Source organism: Dunckerocampus dactyliophorus, chromosome 14 (assembly GCF_027744805.1).
Source record: "Dunckerocampus dactyliophorus isolate RoL2022-P2 chromosome 14, RoL_Ddac_1.1, whole genome shotgun sequence".
NCBI lineage: Eukaryota > Metazoa > Chordata > Actinopteri > Syngnathiformes > Syngnathidae > Dunckerocampus > Dunckerocampus dactyliophorus.
The window spans coordinates 16,073,009-16,091,369 of record NC_072832.1 but is presented as its reverse complement, the minus strand read 5'-3'; the positions used below and the strand labels follow the sequence as shown (position 1 = coordinate 16,091,369).

Below are 18,361 nucleotides of genomic sequence, written 5' to 3'. Positions count from 1 at the left end.
GTGGGGAGTTTGATATCCAGCACCCCACTTTTAAATATTAGAAGCCTTTAAATGTGGTGTTTCCCCTTCTGACATAATCAGTGTTGTCCATATTGAGCTTGTGTCTTTGTGTCAAGACACCCTTGACAATAAAACAACCAAACCTTGGAGAGCAAACATTTTAATAAAGGCTTTTATCAATTCACATGCAACATAGTGTGACACTATTGAATGCAGTGAGATAGAAGCACAAACTGTATCAGATGACACAAATTTAATACTCTAATCATGCACTTCAAATGTGGTATTTCACTCATTTAACATATTAGGAAGCATCTGAGACACTAAAGAGAAGCTGAAGCAAATAGCATTTGTGTCGTGCCAACGTGTAACATCTAGATTAAGAGTTTAAAAGAGGCAGTTGGTGATTCGCTGAGTTTGCATTGAGATCTGAGGTTGGGTGTGAGGCTAGATATTTCTTTTATGTGTATTTTTTTTAATAGTAACACTCCTATCAACTAGGGGGCAGTCATGTCGACAACGAGGGCTCACAATGAGTCAAAACTGCTTAAAGTCTACAAGTATTTAAAAAAAAAAAAAAACACCCCCAGGGAACCCCTTCTGAAAGTAATACAGAGCGTATCAGAGGCTTGTATTTTGCTAAATGAAGGATGAGATATTGAAGGTTATTCTGAAATTTGAGCAATATCAATTATATTTTTTTAAGTGAATTTGGGGACGATGGAATTCAGCGGCGTACAGTGGTCCAACCATCATCATCGATCTCGTTCTTCGTGCGACGAGCGTTATCTTTGTCGGAACGCCAGTTCTTCTCTCCCTCAGCCTCTCGGTCGCGCTCCCGCTCTCTCTCCCTGGGCCTTTCCCGTTCCTCACGCTTGTCGTCACCTCCACGACGCCAGGTGCCTCCTGTCCAAGCAAGGTTATCAGAAAAGACTATACAACAATATCTATTCAGAGTTGAGCTGTTTGAACAGTAATGTCACAGGCAAATGATGCCACCTACTGGCTGCCTTCAATAATGGCTCACCTGCTTTAAAAGGGAAGGTATTTTGATGACTTACACTCCCACAATTTTTACAATTGTATTATAAAGATTAAAAAATATATATATATATATCACAGCTATGGCACTTAAAAATGTGTGATGAGATCCCTTTTCCAGTAAAGCCATTCAGGGATAAGTGTAAAGAAAGAGTGGTATACTGTCTATTACAATATGCTTACCATCATTTTGATCTCTTGGTGGGCCTCTCTGCTGAAGATCATCACGGCGATCTCTATCACGTCGGCGATCATCGCGACGGTCGTCTCGGTCACGACGGTCATCACGATCGCCACGGCGGTCATCACGATCAGCATCTTCTCTGCGAGAATCTCTCCAACTGCCTCCTTCTTCTGCTCTCCTCCATGTATTCTCCTCTCTTGAAACGCATGCACCGTTTAACAATCTTTACATACAAAAGTATCATTTGTTTGCACTTATTCTGGTGCCTCACTTGGGACGATCTCTGAAGCGGTCACTGGATCGTTCCTCTCTGTCGTCGTCATCTCGACCATCATGGTTACCACCGCGAGGAGGACCCCAGCTTTCCTCCCTTGCCTTCTCCCGCTCACGCCAGCCACCTGCAGTAAGATTTAAGTTTGACATATTGACACAAAAATCAAGCATGAGAGGAGGCACCACTATTACAGCTGGGATTGAAATGGTTTGGAATTTCAAACTGTTGAAAGTAGAAGAGTGAAATACCTAATGCTAACCTGGCATACCGCTTGGCACAATTTGCAACGCTTGATTCCCATTCATCTCAAATCAAGCTACCGAACAATTATCTTTGTTGCTTTATCTTTTTTGATAGGAAACTCAAGGGTAAATGCTTACCTGGTCGACTGAGCGGCTTCCAGGGTTTGGAGTCATCTACACCACGACGCTGGCCATCTTCTCCTCTTCTTCCACCCCTGTCATCATCTCCTCCTCTTCTGGGTCCCCAATCATCATCACGCCTGGGACCCCTGGAGTCATCCATGCCCCTACGAGGACCCCTGTCGTCCTCCATTCCCCTACGAGGACCCCTGTCGTCCTCCATTCCCCTACGAGGACCCCTGTCGTCCTCCATGCCCCTACGAGGACCCCTGTCGTCCTCCATGCCCCTACGAGGACCCCTGTCGTCCTCCAATCCCCTACGAGGACCCCTGTCGTCGTCCACGCCCCTACGAGGACCCCTGTCGTCGTCCACGCCTCTACGTGGACCCCTGTCGTCGTCCACGCCTCTACGTGGACCCCTGTCGTCGTCCACGCCTCTACGTGGACCCCTGTCGTCATCCACGCCCCTACGTTGACCCCTGTCGTCATCAAAGGCACGCCTAGGACCTCGATCATCGTCAAAACCTCTCCGAGGTCCTCTATCATCTCCACCTCGGCGCAGACCCTCTCCTCGTCGGTAGGGCATCTCTCTCTCCTCGTCATCATTGCGACCTTCTTGTCTCCAGTCCCTGCAAAGACAGCCCAGGTATATAACAGTACAGATTCAAACCACGAGCATGAAGAAATATGAAAGTGATTTGGTGTGAGAAGTGATGATGTCTAGCTCAACCCACCTGTCGGGTACAGGACGACGCCATTCTGATTCTGGCTCAGTGCGCTTCCGCCATCCTCCCTCCTCCTTTTCACCCCAGTCCTGTTTATAACAATGACATATACTGTGCCATTTACCCATCTCAAAGACAATGTATCGCAAAAACCAGGATCAGACAAACCTTGGCTTTCTCCTCTGGGGCACTGCGTCTCTCCTCTTCACGACGGCGCTCACGCTCTTCAATCTCTTGCTGGCGAGCACGTTGCTTTCGTTCCTGCTCTTCAAGCTTGCGGAGGCGCTCCTGATACTCCCGCTCCTCCTCCTCTCGCTGCTCCTGTTCAAGACGTTCGCGCTCCTCACGCTCTAAGAAAGAAACACACCAAATGTGTGATTGCGTCTATTGATAGTATCAATAGAAGACACAATTTATAGAGCCACAGTATTGTACGTTCGAGAGTAGAAACGCAAATGACCTTTTTTGAGTTGTTCCTCATGGATACGCTGTGCTTCTTCCTCTTTCTGGAGGTAATAAGCCTTACGTCTGTCCTCTTTACGCTGCCTCTTCCTTTCCTCCAGACGACTTCTCCTCTCTTCCACCAGGCGCTCCTGGAATGCCTTCAGTTTCTCCTACAAAAAGAAAGCCAAGAACATTTTAAGTGTGCTACTGCGATATTAGTACTGAGTAGGTAAAGGGTGTACTTTATCTCACCTCATAAATAAAGCTACGAGCAGCTGTTATTTTGGACAAAAAGTTTTCCTTATCCTCCATCATGCGAGACATGCGCTTCTTGTGCTCCAGAGCCTTCTCCCGCTCCACTTTCATGTTACTGATCTATAAAAACAAAGTAAACAAGTAAAATCTGCAATTTACTGTAGTATATGTACTTTTTATTCCTGTTGCATTTTTCTTTAAAACACACCCTCTCCTCTTCCTGGAGCTCCCACAATTCCATGTCCTTGACACGCTGCTCCTCATAGGCCTTTTTGATAAGAGGAATTTCCTCAAGTCGTTTTGCTCTCTCAAAGTAGTCAATCTGCAAAGAGAAACAATGTTGGTGTCCTGTGCAGAGGTCAGTGACATGTTGCTAATACACATCTCTGCATTACCTTCTTCTCCTGGTTCTTCAGACGCTCTTGAAGTTCTTTCTTCTCCTTCTCTAGCTGCTCCACCTGCTTAGCCATGATGAAGTCAGGATCCAGTTCCTCCAGATTCTGCAAGAATATAATGTATGTAAAAAAAAATAAAAACAAAAAAAAATTAAAAAACAAAACTGACATCTTGCTGCAATATGGAGATCATATATATAAGCCACTAGTGTCGTGCAAGTTATACTTTACCTCAATGTCAATATCTTTAAAGGCCTTGGCTCCCAACTCAGTCTTCTTAATTTGCTCCAGGCGCTCACGCACTGTCTTTTTCTTGATCTGCTCATGCTCTTGCATAATTCGCTCCTTCTCCCTCTCTTTAGCCTCCTGGCGCAGGCGTTCCTCCTCCGCCTTGCGGACCTTCTGCAACTCTGCCTCCCGCTGCTCTAGTTCCTCCTTCTCACGCTGGATGTTCAAGCTCTCCAGACGCTCCTTACGCTCCTCAATAGTCTGCCTGCGAGCCAGGATGCGCTGATGGTCTTTGCGAGCATTTTTCAAATAAGCTGCTATGGCCTGCTGGCTCTGCTCCTCACGCTCTTGCTGAAAGAAACAAACATGATCAGTTAAACTACTTGTGATATGAGGAGTGATGTGACACTTAAATATAAAACTCCAAATATAAAAATATCCAATGCCACAGGAGAGTGAGCTCACCAGCGTGGAGGGAGGTTTGATGACCTGCAGGGCCTTAGCTAAAGAGGCAGACATAGCAGTCAGCTGGTTCCTTATTTGCTCAGAGGGCATGTTTTGCAGGAAGGGCCCAACTGGAGCATCCTCCTTTGTCGAGTAATTCAGGTCAGATCCGAAACTTAATGTCCGAGAGCTGTGGTCAATTCGGACCTTTGTAATGAAACACAGGTTTAAATGACAGGATCAATTTTTAAATTATTTTGTTGTCACATGTAACAGACGCAGCCTGTGATTCTGATCTTACCTGCAGATCACAGTGCCTCGCAGCATCCACAATAGAGCGTTCCAGCTGGAAAGCATCCACGAAAGGAACAAGAGAGGCCAGACGACTGAACTCAATGCTCTGATAGATCTGTGCGACCTAATATAAATTAGACACACAAACATGTAACTAGCAAAGTAAAAGGTGTGTTTGTGAAAGTGAAGCATTTCCAAGAGAATCAAACAATTACTTGTTGCAGGAGACGCAAGATGGTGTTATTTTGGAGGTGTGGCACATACTGCTGTAGCTCAGCCTCCTTCTCACCCTGATCTCTCACCCAATTCAGTACCTAGGAATACACGTTGTTTGTGGTTGGAATATGTCGACATTAAAACAATGTATTGTACAATATTGATCTAATTAGATTTGTTGCTCTCAGAATGTTCACCTTGGTTACTCTTCCACTGAGCTTCAAGGGATGGAAGTCAACTTCAAGCCAGTTGTGAAGTTCCTTCACTTCGGGTACCACATACTGCAACAAGTTAAATCTCACCTGGAAGGCATGTTATAATTTAAGTCTTTCCAGATCTCCAAGACAGAAGTTTTACAAACTAAATTGGGTATAAATCCTTTTAAGGGTTCTTTCAAAGCAAGAAAAAGATTACTATGGCATTAAGTCATCAAAAAACGATTATCTCAAAATAAGTGTCTCATACAAATAACGCACCATGTCATTGATCAGACTTTGGCGGGTTGGTGGCGCCTGTAGGCCCAGTAAGGTTGCCAGCCGGCGGTGTTTTTCCACAATGATACCATCCATATCCAAAAGTCGAGCAATATCTGTGCGCTCAGGGGTGATGGGAATGGACAGAGTAGCCAGAAGGACTCTAGTGGACATCCTGAGGGTGGAGAAAAAGAGGCATTAACAAAAACCTAAATGGTTTCCAGCAAGCAAAACTGCAAAACAAATTAGATACCTTTGCATTTCCTCTTGAGTGAGATTCTTGCGCATCTCTCTGGAAAGATGATAAAGCCGATGGAGGGTGCCAGCATGGAAAAGAGCATTTCCAGATTTCCAAAACACAGTAGACACCTTGTTGTAGTAGTTGGCCATAAGCTGAGGCTTTGGTGGTTTCTTGGAAAGAGCAAACAAACCATGGATGTCCTCCACCGCCTTGAATGCTTCCTGGAAAGAGAAGCCAAAAACAGAGATGCAAAAAGTGACCCAGAATTCAGCAATGCTCCCGCTCCACTTAAATGCCGCATCTCCCTCATTACTCATCAAAAGTAGCATTGCTTTCATTTTTATTAGACAGTGGTTAAGTGTTATAAATGTCAGATTAACTCTGTAACCAGTTATTTCAATTGTATTACTACGGGAACATTTGGAGGTCAACCAGCATCCCACTAGAGATTGTGGTTGACTTTTAAGATTGCATTGTAATGGTAGTGAATGATTATAGCATATTCCGCTAAGAGATTCAGTGCTGATAGACAAACCTGCCAGAGCTCCATGCTTATGGCACTGTCAAGCTGCACCAAACGTGTCTCCAGGTGCATAGACTGACTCTCAGGGTTGTTCAAGTTGATGGCAGTACTCTGGTTGTGGTGTCGCTGGATCTGGCCCAGATGCATTCGCAGGTTGTCACACAGCTTGCGAAACTCTGCTTTCCGGGTGTACTGAAGGCAGAACTTGAATGCTGCAAAAGAGATAAGACGCTTAAAGCAAGTATGATAATCTCAAATTTTTGGCAGTTAATTGGTTCCAGACCCGGCAAAGTCAATTTATGTAAGATTAAGTAAGATTTATTTATAAATCAAATAATTTTGGTTATTACCTTGCTGGGCGATGTCATGGTAAAGGCGCTCCACCTTGGAGTTGTTCCGAAGCAGGTCCAGGCACTGACGGTAAGACTCCCACAAAAATTTCACCCAGGGAGTGAGCAGCAGGCGATCCGTACGATCCTGAGTGTCCTCTCCACTCACGGCACTCAGGAGCACACTGAAGTTACACAACCAAGCTCATGTCACCAAGTTTCATCCGTTTACTAAGAACTAACAAAACACTACTTGCAGTATACCCATAGCTGCCATCTCACCTCTCTGGAGTCTGGATGTTGTCCAGATCCTCAATGTCCAGGACCATCTGCTGTGACTCCTCTTTAGCTGTTTCAGTCTTGTCCTCTGCCAGCTTCAAGTAAGCCCTAACCACATCCTCTAGAGATTTGATGTTCACCTGATGGGCCAGTCAAAACAACAGTTAACCTCCCTAACAAAATCACACATGTAGTGACAAGTGTGAACAGCACCTGCTGGCAGATGTTTTTGTACTGGTAGAGGCCTTCCTTTGCCAGGTGGCTCTTGCGAAGATCCACGCAAAGCTCCAGGTATTTGAGCATAATGGGCTCGTGGATCTTCTGCCATGTTCGATGCTTCTTGCTCTTGATGACATCGTACAGAACATCCAAGGCTGGTTGTTTCTTGCCAACTTCCAGAAATTCTGGGTATTACAGACAAGCGAATCAGCCAAAATGACTTTCCAATAATTAGCACATTTCCATAGTACATAGATGGGCCCATCGAACAACTTGACTTAGCACCATTATTTTCGACTGTCAACCTAAAATGGTTTATTGATCTATAACTCGATACTTGGCAAGCCAAGAGATTGGCCTTGCTGATTAGCTGTTAGCTAGCACGTACGCTAGCCGCGGTTACATCCGCGCCATGCAAGCTAGCATTTAGCTCCGCTTTGGGTGACGAGGCTTTGAAGGCTAATGTCGGCTCACATGACCGTTAGCATGTGTGTAATGACAATACTATTTCTACTTACCATTTGCTCGTTTGAGTGCATTCTCTGGGCGCTGAAAATACGCCGGCATTTTGGTGGTTTTCTTGTACAACACAAATCGCCGAACTTATGTGAATTTTGACAGAATTCACCAGTCCATCCAGGCCACAGACTCGCGCACGGAAAAGGTGGTGCCTGAGAAAAGAAGAACCTCGTGAGCGGCCTAGCATGGGTTGCCAAGTAGGTGAAACTCAATCCCCATTAAAACAACAAAAACTGCTCATCATAAGCATACGTTATCCTTGCTGAAACAGCAAACATAATTTTAAGACGTTGACATAAAATGAGCAGAGTTTTGAGCACTCATCCATTTATACGACAACATTATGCACCTTGCTGCTGCAGCCTACTTGATTATTATAAGCGAAAATTTTTATATACTGTTTTAATGCTTTTATGGTTGAACTAAACGTAATGAGTTTACACTCAATCTCGTCTATTATGTGCCATTCTAATACTTTAAGATTTAAACATTATTGAAGTGTATTTTGAATTGTATGCGTTATGAAACTTACACTTACCAAATGGGGATTTTTCAACAAATCTGGCAAATGTGGGCGACAGAGAATACCCGTATGTAGAACATTTGTGGTGCGTTCGTGAAAACTCAGTTATTTTTATTAAACGCGGATTTTCCTTTTATTAAATGTAATTTACATTACACAACATGCTATATAGTCCTATTGTTCCAAACAGTATTTATATGTAAATATATAAGAACATGAAAATATAAAAAATGTCAAAGGGTATAACTCAGTAATTATAGCTAAAGTTTTTAATGTGCATTTAAAGCTTCAACAGTTATTACTGTGAAACCCTCACGTCAAGTACTATTGAAAAGCACCACATTTTATATATGACATTGAATGCATCTGTTACGTCACTTGTGATTGGTTGTGAGTAGGCCTGACAGTCGCGCCGGAAGAAGGAAGAGAGTCGCCCTTAGAGGGGGGAAAAAGTCTGTTGACAGCAGTAACAATAATACACAAAATTCAGCACGTTTAAGGTGCTATTGCATCCGTGCATCATCCATTTCGAGTGTTTGTATATTGCAAGAGCTTTCGGGGTACCTGCCCGTTGCATTTTTATGTTTTGTGTTGTTTGTGTTTGAGTTAATTTGTGGTTACTTTTAACTCATCAACCAGGCATGGAATATGGCAGCAACTGAAACACAGTGTATGCTAAGCGTCGGATTGATTGGTAAGTAAACATTCTTATTTGTTTTACTTGGACGTTTCTTCGAGCGAGGAGCACACAGGTTGTGCAGCAGAATCACATGAGAGTAGTGTGATGCAAGCATTCCATATATTTACCAAGTGTGTATCATGTCCCCAGAAAAAGATGTGAATGGAGACACTCTGTGGGTCTGGTGCTATCCCTCTGTGGGCTCACAACTGAGACAGGTCCTGCTCAGCAAGTGCTGTCTGACACAGGGCAATGAAGACTTTCACACATTTGTGTTTGGCCAGTTCAGTCGTACTTGGTATTACATCAGCACACTGGAAGTACAGGAACCTACAGCTCTAAAAAAGGTAAGAAAAAAAAAATCTTGATGCACACTAACTTGCGATCAAATTTCGAGCTGTGTCACAAACAAATGCTGCCATTTTACTGAAAGGCTCACACTGCACTGTGGCATGATGGCCAGCACTTCCTGCTCGCCTAGCCAGGGTGAGTTGGCGCCGCTGCCCTGGTTCTAGTCATTGACCGTGAACGCCACTGGCGAGCCTCGCTAGCTTTCATTCATCAGCTTGCGGGAGGAGGGATTGCATTAAGTAGTTTACTTTTCTTTTGACTTCTCTTTATTATGTGCAGCTAGCTCGCCATGCCTTCGACTTGCTGTATTTTTCTGTTCACTTCTACAGTATTATATGTGAAAAAATTGTTCCAGAGAATTAGAACCTCAAAACTAAGCAAGACAATCGTGATTCATATTTTTTGCAGAATCGTGCAGCCGTACTTGCTTACCACTCTCACCCTTTCATAACAACACATCATTTGCTTTATTTCGGTGTTTCATCTGTTATGTCCGTTGTGTAGGTTACTCATTTTTCAGTGGTAGTAACAGCAAAAGACTTCAACCCTGAGAAATATGCAGCACTCAATCGGATACTGTGCAGGTACAGCATTCATCTAGCAATTCCGTTAAAGGAGGGCCTTCTATGCTAACTTGATGTGTTATTCAGGATGTACATCAAATATGGCAGTCCAGTGAAAATGATGGAGGCCTACATCACTGTCCTCACCAAAGGTGTTTGTCAGAGTGAAGAGAACGGCTCATTTCTAATCAAGGACCACGATGTTCAGAAGGCGTTCCTGGCAGGTTCAATCAAAGGTGAGACGTCTCAGCTGTAAAATGTGACTTCTGCTCGGTTTCATCCCTTTATATCAATTGGAAGTGATATAAATTATACATATGGCACGTTACCACATTGCCTGACTGAAAAGAAGTCAATCTGTAACCATGTGTGTATTTGAACCCAGATGTGGTGTCTCAGTTTGGCATGGAGACCATTATCCTGTACACTGCCGTCATGCTGAAAAAGAGGATTGTTGTCCACCATCCTCGAATTGAAGCCTTGTTGGAGTTCACAAGGTACAAAAAAATCCATCCAATCACTTAAGTGGAATTTTGACTGCAGTATATTTAGATGGACATTCTCAACTGTTAATCTTAAATTTGTACCCACTTTAGAGTTCTTCCGGCCTTAACGTGGCACAGGAAAGACTGGTCCATTCTGCATCCATATGTGCACCTGACTGATACTGAACTAGAGCATCTCACTAAATGTCCTGGTGAGGAAGTTTCTGCTTCATTTGCTTTGCTTAAAGGAAAATTTTGCTTTTTTTTTTGGAATTTTTCCTATCGTCCACAATTCTGATGTGAGACATGAACACACGTCTTTCTCCTTCTGTGCGTTCTAAAGGTATAAAAACAGCTAAAAAGAGGCAGCTAATTAATGCACGTAATGGGCTACACCTATTCCGTCTACAAAGCACTCTATTAAAACACCTCCAACATTTTATATACTGTACATGCTGTGACTACATAGTAACAGGTACGTTCATGATAGCATGTAATACTTACAGTATTTTTCCGTATTTTGGTCATTTTAAGTATTACCGGAGCTTCCTTTCTGGACGTATTAATTTCACAGAGCCCATAGCAAAGAACGCTACGTCCGTCAACAACAGCAGCATAGAGAGAGCGTTTGCTACTACTAACCATGGCAAAATTTGTGTGAGCCGCTGCCGACAACTACTTTTTACTTTTGCTCCGCCCAGGCGTAGAATAACGTTGCTGGGTGCTAGGCAGATCCAGCTATAGCGAAACACAAAGCCATTCTCATAGCGTTATCATGTAGCGCTTGCGCTAAATGTTTCATGGACAAAATAAGAGCATAATAAAAAAAGTCACTTACATTGTCCTCTCTCACTGGGATGCCGACTGATGGGATGGCTGTATCTTTCAGTAAAAGACTTAAATTCAGGTAAAAAACGCTGAGAGCAAATGAGCATCTAGAGGAGTCTTCCTCACGATGTCGCGTCAAAGTCAGTGGATACTCATTCATGGTGCAACCAAAAACAACACAAGCAACATGCAGAAAGTATGCAGTTATGTCAGTGTGTAAGCGTTTATTTCGATATCCGTATAGTCCGTGCGGTGCAGCTACATTGTGCGTTCCACGTGCGAAGTCGTCCCTTGCCACTTGGCGCTTTGAATTTCACGGCTTCACTCTATTACGGTTTGTCAAAAATATATTATTAATAAAACATGCTGTTTTGTGGTTGAATATGGCCTGTTATTAGTAAAACATATTTAAGCAAATTAAGCAAACGGCTAAATGAATTCAGAAGACACGTTCAAAGACGCTGTGATGATATGTAGTATTTTAGACTGGTCACTAGGTGTCGGTAATGTTCAGGCGCACAAGCATCAGACTTCATCTCTGGAACAACAGGCTTTTATTGCAGGTTGGAATTAAGTCAAAACAGGCAAAATAATCCCTAACGCGAGCTACTGTTGCGGCTATAACTCAGGCAAAGCTAAAACTCAACTCTCAACTCACCGGAACACATTTGCAGCAACACACGAGTACGAGTCTTACTTAGGTTTTAAATATCTTGTTCTTTTTCCGATCTGATGAATTTTGTGTTGTGATGGTGATACCGCTAACGTTTCCTTTCTCATGTAACGGACATCAGTCTTAAGTGTGATGTTTTTATTCTCTACAGTGTATATAGCAGGATTTGTTGATCCAGAAGTGAGCAACAGATTGGACCTGTTTGATGTGTATGTGAACCTCCCAGAGAGCACCATCACAGTGTCTCAGGGTGCCAAAGGTGCTGTCCTATTTCGAGAAAAAAACAAAACAATATCCCGATGAGCGTTTTGACCCCAGTGAGTAGGACGTTGTTTTGTTCCAACACAGAATCCATGATGATGGGGAAGTTACACAAGGACATCGGACACCTTATCGTCCAGTCTGCAGAGGACACAGAGAAGTCAGACAGTCAAGTCATTAAGGTAAAAATTGTGTGTTTGGTTTCATTTCTCCAAACATGATGTTCATATGTTCAATTGCAGGACATTTCCATCAAGACCAAACAGATACTTGCTCATTTGAGGGCCCTGGCAGATGAGTGTGAACGCTCTAAACTCACCCTGGAACATTTACAGCAGCATCACTTCCCCCCGGCAACGGAAAACTTCCTGTTTCATCTAGCGGCTGCTGAGCAGATTTTATGCATATGAGCCTGCTTTGGGACGCTGCGTAGTGACAGGTACCGCTGCCACCACTGCACCGACTATTTTTATGACCGTACACAGTGTGCCGGTGTGTCACATATGACATCCAAAAATGTTTCTTCCTGACCTCAAATTCCAAGACAGAAAAACAAACCCAGAATTTTTATTTTTTTCTGCAAATAACTGCGTAACCTCTGTGTTCTATGTTTGACAACTACTACTTTGTGCCTCATTTTTATGTAGGCTAGCTTGTTTTTCTCAACTAAACACCAGAAACAAAAACATACTAATCCACAGTTCTAAGTAGTTCCCAGCAAATTCCCCAAGTACAGGTGGTCCTCTGACTACAAACGAGTTCTATTCCTACACAGTGATGTAAGTCACGTTTTAGTGTAAGTCGCAACTTGTACCTAAATTACAGTAACTCCCAAGTCACTCACACTGTACACAGAACACACAAAGGACAAATAAAGTACAGTAACAAGAAGATTAAATACAAGTAAGCTGCAACACTGTAATCAATTATCCAATTAATTGTATTTTGATTTAAAAATGTAAAAATCCAATGTTTCAGCCTCCAAAAGGTGAGTATTTCTTTTCATTTCGTTAGTCATCCATGAAAGCAGACCTGTTATCTTTGTGTTGTAAGCAAAACAAGATATTCACACTCATCAACTTTGACTTTGGAAAACAGTGATTGACATTTTTGCCTCTCTTATGATAAGTTGCGGACCAAACCACACACTGTTTGTGTTTGGTTCATGTTCGTCTAGGGGTAAATCCAAACAAGCTTACGATTAATCGACGAAGAAAATAATTAAATACAAGCATTAAATGAAGCAATAATAAAAAGAGAACAACTCCTTACGTGTATCCCTGTGGTTGTACTACCAGGCCTTCCTACCTTCTTAAAATATTATCCCAGGCTCGTCTGAAAGGATAACATCCTTTTCTCCTCCCAGATCTCCTTGTAACAGTGCACAGAATCCATGACCCTTCTAGCATTCTTTGTTTATCCTTAATGATGGTCATGACCAAAAGAGTGGCCGATATTGCTGGTCGTATCTACTCTCTTTGAGATTTTTATGATGTTCATTTTCACTTTCATGGTGATGGCTTTCTTTTTCTTTGGCACGCTGCCGCTTGGTAGACATAATGTAGTCAAAAAAGTTAATAAGAGATGTTATTCTTCCTCAGTGTTGCTGTGCAGGCACACACTGTGTTCCTCCACCCAGCACAAGGCACACATGCAGTCGTTTGCTGCGAGTGGCATGTATTCTTCCGGCCGGCGAGCACCGTAACTAGTTCTTGAGCGAGTCACGTGTTTACGGACCAAAATTCTGTTTTTAATGAATTTATCGATTATCACAAAACATCATAAACAGAGGACCACCTATAGTGTTTTTAAAAAAGAAAAATCTCTACATTTTTATCATCACTCGCTTGGTAGGGTCTGACTGTCTCATACATGAAAAGCATAAGGTATTAGTTATAGGTACGTAATTAGTGAGCATAGTGATGATCAGCATTAGTCAAGTTTTGTTGCCCTTAAGTGTTTAAGGGCAACAATCTGATCAAACAACTGATTCTTCCATTCCCACAGATGGACATTGACTCTATCCAACTTCTAATATTTTTTGTATTATTAATAGACTGGTGGGATGGTTTAGCGTCTCAGTATTATTTTAGACAGAATACAGTGCCTCTGATTCTTGACATAACAGGGGAGAGTTAAATGTATTTTTATGAAAAAATGTGGTATCTTTAAAAGCTCAGAATATTCTAATGAATAAATTTACTTTTCAAAACTGTTGTGCTTTGGATTTACTCTAAGTTACAGCCAGAAAAGGAGCTGGGTCCAAGCCTGCTAGGTTCCGTTGTGTTAAACTGTCGCTCAGAGTCCTCGGTGATAGAATAACCATCCTTCAGCAGCCTTTGCTTGCAGCTCTTTCTCAACATTTTCTTTTCTTATCTGGAAAACAAGATCAGTGTCAGCTGAAGTACTGTAAATCTATCTAGTAGAACGACTGAACCACAATCTTACCATTCCCAACTGAGGGAAGAGACTGAAGGACAGCGGGATCATCAGGCCGAAGACTAACGCTACACTTAGGTGACGGATAGGAGCAACCAGCAGGGTGTTTCTCTGGAAAAGTCTTGTTCTTAAGGACAGAAACTGCTTAGTTCACTGACAATTCTAATCAGGTGATTGAAATAAGAGTCAACTGACCTCTCTAAGACTGAAACCAGGAGATTAGGAACAGCAACAGTTGTGCCAAACAGCGCTGCTCTTGACCACGCAGTTTCCATCACAGCCTGAGACAACAACAAAACCATTTAATACAATAATCTCTCGTTTATCACTTAATGGGTTCCAGACTGGACCGTGATAATTTAATTTCCGCCAAGTAGGATTCCTTCTTTATAAATAGAATATTTTAATAGAACATAGAAAGCTGGTTTCCGACCTTCTAAATATAGTTTCTAAGATTATTAGAGCCCTCTTAATATGAAAAAACAGCCCGATAGTCACCTTGTTAATGTGTTGTGGTGGTATGGACAGGAAGTGACCTCAGGAGTTCACAGTAGTGCTTTAGCTTGACATGTGCCTTTTCTTCCGGCGATCAAGTCTGGTGCTTGTGTGTCTCACTGAACATTATAGTAACATTACTGACACCTAACGACCAGTGTAGAATACTACAGATCATCACAACGTCTTTGAGTGTGTCTTCTGAATGGCTTATATTTGTATTTTAGTTCATTTAGATATTTTCATGCTTGAAAATGCTTAATTTCGCAAAAATATGTAATACAATTTTTGGGGGGGGGATTAGAAGCTGGCCAAATTCAACCATGAAACAGCATGATATATATGTTTGAAAGATCAAGTAGAGTGAAGCCGTGAAATTCGAAGTGTGAAATGGTTAGGGATTACTGTATAGCAAACAACCATCATGCAACATTTGTGTTTGCTCCTCTTTTACCTTCTTTGCTGCTGCTTTAGAGACGCCAACAGGATTCCCATTGGAATCAAACACTTGGATTCCACTTTCAGACTCCTCCCCTCTGACAGTAATCACGTTGAAGAAGGCAAGAGCAGCTATTGGGAGCGACACGATCAAGTCATGCTCCGATATATGTTCCGATCATATTTATGGAATTTTACAGATGATGAACCTGAGAGTGGGATGGGTACGAGAAACCTGAAGAAATTCTGGATGCTTAGACTTGTTAAACCCAGTCGGCTCACAATAATTTGAGGAAGGGCCTGCAACCAAAAGGGAGATTATACCATTAAAAAAAAAAAAAACAAAACTTAAGGACATACAATCAATCAATCAACACTTCACTTAATTAGGTACACTTGTACAGTCCAATAAGATTCAATATAAGATACATCAAAGATTATAATGGCAATCTGTTTATTATTGCGCATCATACCCAGAGTTTTAATATTTGTAACTTCATGGGGGTGGGCGTAGGGTTCTGAGTAAGATGCACAGTGCAGTTTTACACTTTAAAAGGTGTATTAACTGATACACCTTTTGTATGGGAACCAGTAAAACTGAGCATGTGTGCCTAATGTCAATGCTGTGACTGTACATGTACAAAAAAGTTTACAATCAATCTAGGGCAGTAATTTGTACGCACCCCTGCACACGTTGTATACGACACCGTCCCTGCTATCAAGAGGAGCTTATTCGCCTTCGCTGCCTGGCCCTGCTGGTGGGTGCAGATAAGCAGACAGTGCTAACTCTTCATTCCTTACAAGACGTCATTGTACCGTAACTGTCAAACAGGGAGGTACTGTACGTTTGTTTATTAGGCCTTTAATTGTGGTGCAAAAGTATAGTACCTGCTCTGAGGAGGAATTTCTGTTTGCGTGGTTGAAACCGGCGGTATAACTCTGTAGTAAAAACTGCAAGGAAGTACAGGTATTTATTTCATTCATATGCATCAGGTGGGAAGTCACAAGACACAGTTTAATATGATGAGTCTGTACCTGCCAGAAAAGGGCTGATTTGATGCTTCTGTGTGGCAGAAAGCTTCCAACAACCTAGAAAGAGACACGTTAAAAACGCCTCCAAGGAGCGCCACACTATCATGTGTAATGACTGAGGGCAGACGTACCAAAGGAACTGTTATTGGCAAAAATGCTGGAAAATAAAATGTGACATTGTTAGTAAGCAAGAACTATCAATACAGTAATCCCTCATTTATCGTGGTTAATTGGTTCCAGACCCGACCGTGATAAGTGAATTTCCGCAAAGTAGGATTCCTTATTTATAAATAATAATAATATTTTCGTAGTTAGAGCATAGAAAACCTATTTACAACTTTTGAAATACAGTTTACGTTATTAGAGCCATTAGTTCATTTACTTAATTTAGGCAAAAAATATATGTAAAATTTGCTTAAATATGCATACTTTTAAACTAATAAAAGCCATATTCAACTATGAAACAGCATGATTTTTAAAATGAATATATTATGAAAAACCGTGATAGAGTGAAGCCTTGAAATTCAAAGCGCAACGTGATGAGGGATTACTATAGTCACATCATCATTAAACACGAGTTAGTCTGTTCCATTACCAGCCATATATCCATCCCATAACACCGCCTCGACCATGTTGGACACATGATGTGCTATGCTTTGGATCATGAGCCATTCCTTTCCTTCTCCATACTGTTTTAAGTTGACTTTGGTTTTATTTGTTCAAAGAATGCTGTATTTTTTAAGAAATGCATTTGATTCAAGTTGAAAGTCTACACTTAGTTTGATTTCAAATCCATTGTGGGGGTGTGTTAAGGCACTGTCACTGTCCGAATGCTTGACCGGGTAACTGTATATTTGCATGCATACGCTGCTCAAGTCAACTGATGTGTCCACAATTCCTCAGAGTCCAATATCTACCAAAAATGATCAGTTTTGTGCACATTACTGTACCTGGAGGGCGGAAAACTAGTGGAAGTACTGAACCAGAATCCGCATGGATGGACGACTGCAAACCCATGATAAATACTTTTAGAAGAAGCATACATTAATCCATTTAAATCTAATGAAAATGTGTGTTTAAACACATTATATGAACACATGGTGTACAAATGGCATTATGTCAATCAAATACTATTACTATGCACATGACAATAAAACTCTCTTGAATCTTGAATCTTGAAATAGCATCACAGAGGTAAAAATTGGGTAAATTGTTTTCTCTGTGCAGTATTTAACAGCTAATACAGACTAGCGTCTCTTGCATTAAAGTACTTACAAGGGTGATGTTCCATTCATATTCATCCTACAGGAAGAAGCAGAGCAAAAAGAAAACTAAAGTTGTTGTAGCAAGTGTGGAAACGACTTGTGACCACACAGCATATCTAACCTTTCTGCCGACCGTCTCCCCACTTCCAAGAAAGGTGCGGGCTTTTTGTATTTCAGCCTGATGGGAGCAGGTTCATCGGTTCAATACCAATCAATCACTACAGGTGCACTACTCTACTGTACTGCTATACTGTGGCTCATACTCACGTCTGAGGCGCCCAAGGAGGACGGATCCAAAAGATCCAGCCAGATCTTCAAACGACTAAACAAAGACTGAAATATACAAATAAAGTTAACCATCAATAGAAATGTCTATCGGAGGAAAGAAAAGAACTCCATATAATTTGAAATAATTTCATTTCACAACTACAGCTTAATTACCTGCCCATGGCTTTTCCAGTACAACAGGTTGACATCCATCGTAATAATATGATAATGTCATTTACTTATCAACTCAATTAGTACTTAAAATGACCACAGTCCATTGGGTGAAGATGTATGTACTTATGCCATGTTATTTGAGGTCGTTTTGAAACAACTTCCGTGATCAGTCACGTGTTCAGGTATTTGTTCAGGGACAATCGGAAAGTAGAATAGTCCAAATCGTCCACTTTAGCGAAGAGACTCCACTGTGTGAATAACTTTGATTTTACAAATAGCATCAAAATATACACACTAGTATATTATGTACAATTCATTTCAACCAAAATCAAAGCTATATTGCAGCTTCATTTTAAACATCTTACACAATATGTAGTCTTCACTGAGATCTTGAAAGCAGCTGTAATTTCGTTTTTTTTATTTGTATATTACGTGACATTTTG

At 41.7% G+C, this 18,361-nt stretch overlaps 3 protein-coding genes across 9 annotated transcripts; 1 reads left to right on the top strand and 2 right to left on the bottom strand.

Annotated features, from left to right (window-relative positions):
- Positions 1 to 120: 120 nt before the first annotated feature.
- eif3s10 (eukaryotic translation initiation factor 3, subunit 10 (theta)) lies at positions 121 to 7,631 on the bottom strand. The gene is made up of 22 exons (XM_054798100.1): positions 7,445 to 7,631; positions 6,921 to 7,111; positions 6,711 to 6,847; positions 6,450 to 6,613; positions 6,112 to 6,311; positions 5,589 to 5,797; positions 5,339 to 5,510; positions 5,060 to 5,164; positions 4,862 to 4,960; positions 4,654 to 4,770; positions 4,374 to 4,559; positions 3,912 to 4,259; positions 3,681 to 3,785; positions 3,494 to 3,607; positions 3,283 to 3,405; positions 3,047 to 3,200; positions 2,755 to 2,936; positions 2,596 to 2,675; positions 1,880 to 2,490; positions 1,497 to 1,623; positions 1,225 to 1,421; positions 121 to 906 (listed from the first exon to the last, which is right to left on the bottom strand). The coding sequence occupies exons 1-22, from the start codon at positions 7,491 to 7,493 to the stop codon at positions 728 to 730; spliced, it is 3,849 nt and encodes a 1,282-aa protein (XP_054654075.1). The 5' UTR covers positions 7,494 to 7,631; the 3' UTR covers positions 121 to 727.
- Positions 7,632 to 8,368: 737 nt separating this feature from the next.
- dennd10 (DENN domain containing 10) lies at positions 8,369 to 16,984 on the top strand. Of its 4 annotated transcripts, XM_054798104.1 has the most exons (10): positions 8,369 to 8,528; positions 8,608 to 8,662; positions 8,798 to 8,994; positions 9,503 to 9,582; positions 9,649 to 9,797; positions 9,947 to 10,058; positions 10,158 to 10,258; positions 11,699 to 11,806; positions 11,896 to 11,990; positions 12,051 to 16,984. In XM_054798104.1, the coding sequence occupies exons 2-10, from the start codon at positions 8,617 to 8,619 to the stop codon at positions 12,216 to 12,218; spliced, it is 1,056 nt and encodes a 351-aa protein (XP_054654079.1). In that variant the 5' UTR covers positions 8,369 to 8,528; positions 8,608 to 8,616; the 3' UTR covers positions 12,219 to 16,984. The 4 variants fall into 4 exon arrangements, with proteins under 4 accessions (XP_054654079.1, XP_054654078.1, XP_054654080.1 ...); XM_054798103.1 differs by having other exon boundaries at positions 8,378 to 8,662; XM_054798106.1 differs by lacking the exons at positions 8,369 to 8,528; positions 8,608 to 8,662 and adding an exon at positions 9,081 to 9,133 and having other exon boundaries at positions 8,897 to 8,994.
- On the bottom strand, positions 9,770 to 18,086 carry sfxn4 (sideroflexin 4). Of its 4 annotated transcripts, none has more exons than XR_008573589.1 (15): positions 17,919 to 18,086; positions 17,745 to 17,810; positions 17,599 to 17,655; positions 17,488 to 17,514; positions 17,163 to 17,217; positions 16,344 to 16,369; positions 16,216 to 16,269; positions 16,069 to 16,131; positions 15,864 to 15,935; positions 15,390 to 15,480; positions 15,197 to 15,312; positions 14,443 to 14,528; positions 14,257 to 14,374; positions 14,012 to 14,184; positions 9,770 to 11,949 (listed from the first exon to the last, which is right to left on the bottom strand). XR_008573589.1 is itself a non-coding variant. In XM_054798107.1 (14 exons), the coding sequence occupies exons 1-14, from the start codon at positions 17,955 to 17,957 to the stop codon at positions 14,107 to 14,109; spliced, it is 948 nt and encodes a 315-aa protein (XP_054654082.1). In that variant the 5' UTR covers positions 17,958 to 18,086; the 3' UTR covers positions 9,770 to 14,106. The 4 variants fall into 4 exon arrangements, 2 of the variants coding, with proteins under 2 accessions (XP_054654082.1, XP_054654083.1); XR_008573590.1 differs by having other exon boundaries at positions 14,041 to 14,184; XM_054798107.1 differs by having other exon boundaries at positions 9,770 to 14,184.
- Between the last annotated feature and the right edge of the window lie 275 nt (positions 18,087 to 18,361).

Coding starts and splice junctions, on each gene's coding strand:
- eif3s10 (XM_054798100.1), bottom strand. CDS start 7,493: ATGCCGGCGTATTTTCAGCGCCCAGAGAATGCACTCAAACGAGCAAAT. Junction 5,165..5,338: donor AAAGTCTGATCAATGACATG/GTGCGTTATTTG, acceptor CATGCCTTCCAG/GTGAGATTTAACTTGTTGCA. Junction 4,560..4,653: donor CGAGGCACTGTGATCTGCAG/GTAAGATCAGAA, acceptor TTCATTACAAAG/GTCCGAATTGACCACAGCTC.
- dennd10 (XM_054798104.1), top strand. CDS start 8,617: ATGGCAGCAACTGAAACACAGTGTATGCTAAGCGTCGGATTGATTG. Junction 8,663..8,797: donor GCTAAGCGTCGGATTGATTG/GTAAGTAAACAT, acceptor TCATGTCCCCAG/AAAAAGATGTGAATGGAGAC. Junction 11,991..12,050: donor CAGACAGTCAAGTCATTAAG/GTAAAAATTGTG, acceptor GTTCAATTGCAG/GACATTTCCATCAAGACCAA.
- sfxn4 (XM_054798107.1), bottom strand. CDS start 17,957: ATGGATGTCAACCTGTTGTACTGGAAAAGCCATGGGCAG. Junction 16,370..17,162: donor ACTAGTTTTCCGCCCTCCAG/GTACAGTAATGT, acceptor TTTATTTTCCAG/CATTTTTGCCAATAACAGTT. Junction 15,936..16,068: donor GAAATTCCTCCTCAGAGCAG/GTACTATACTTT, acceptor TGCACCCACCAG/CAGGGCCAGGCAGCGAAGGC.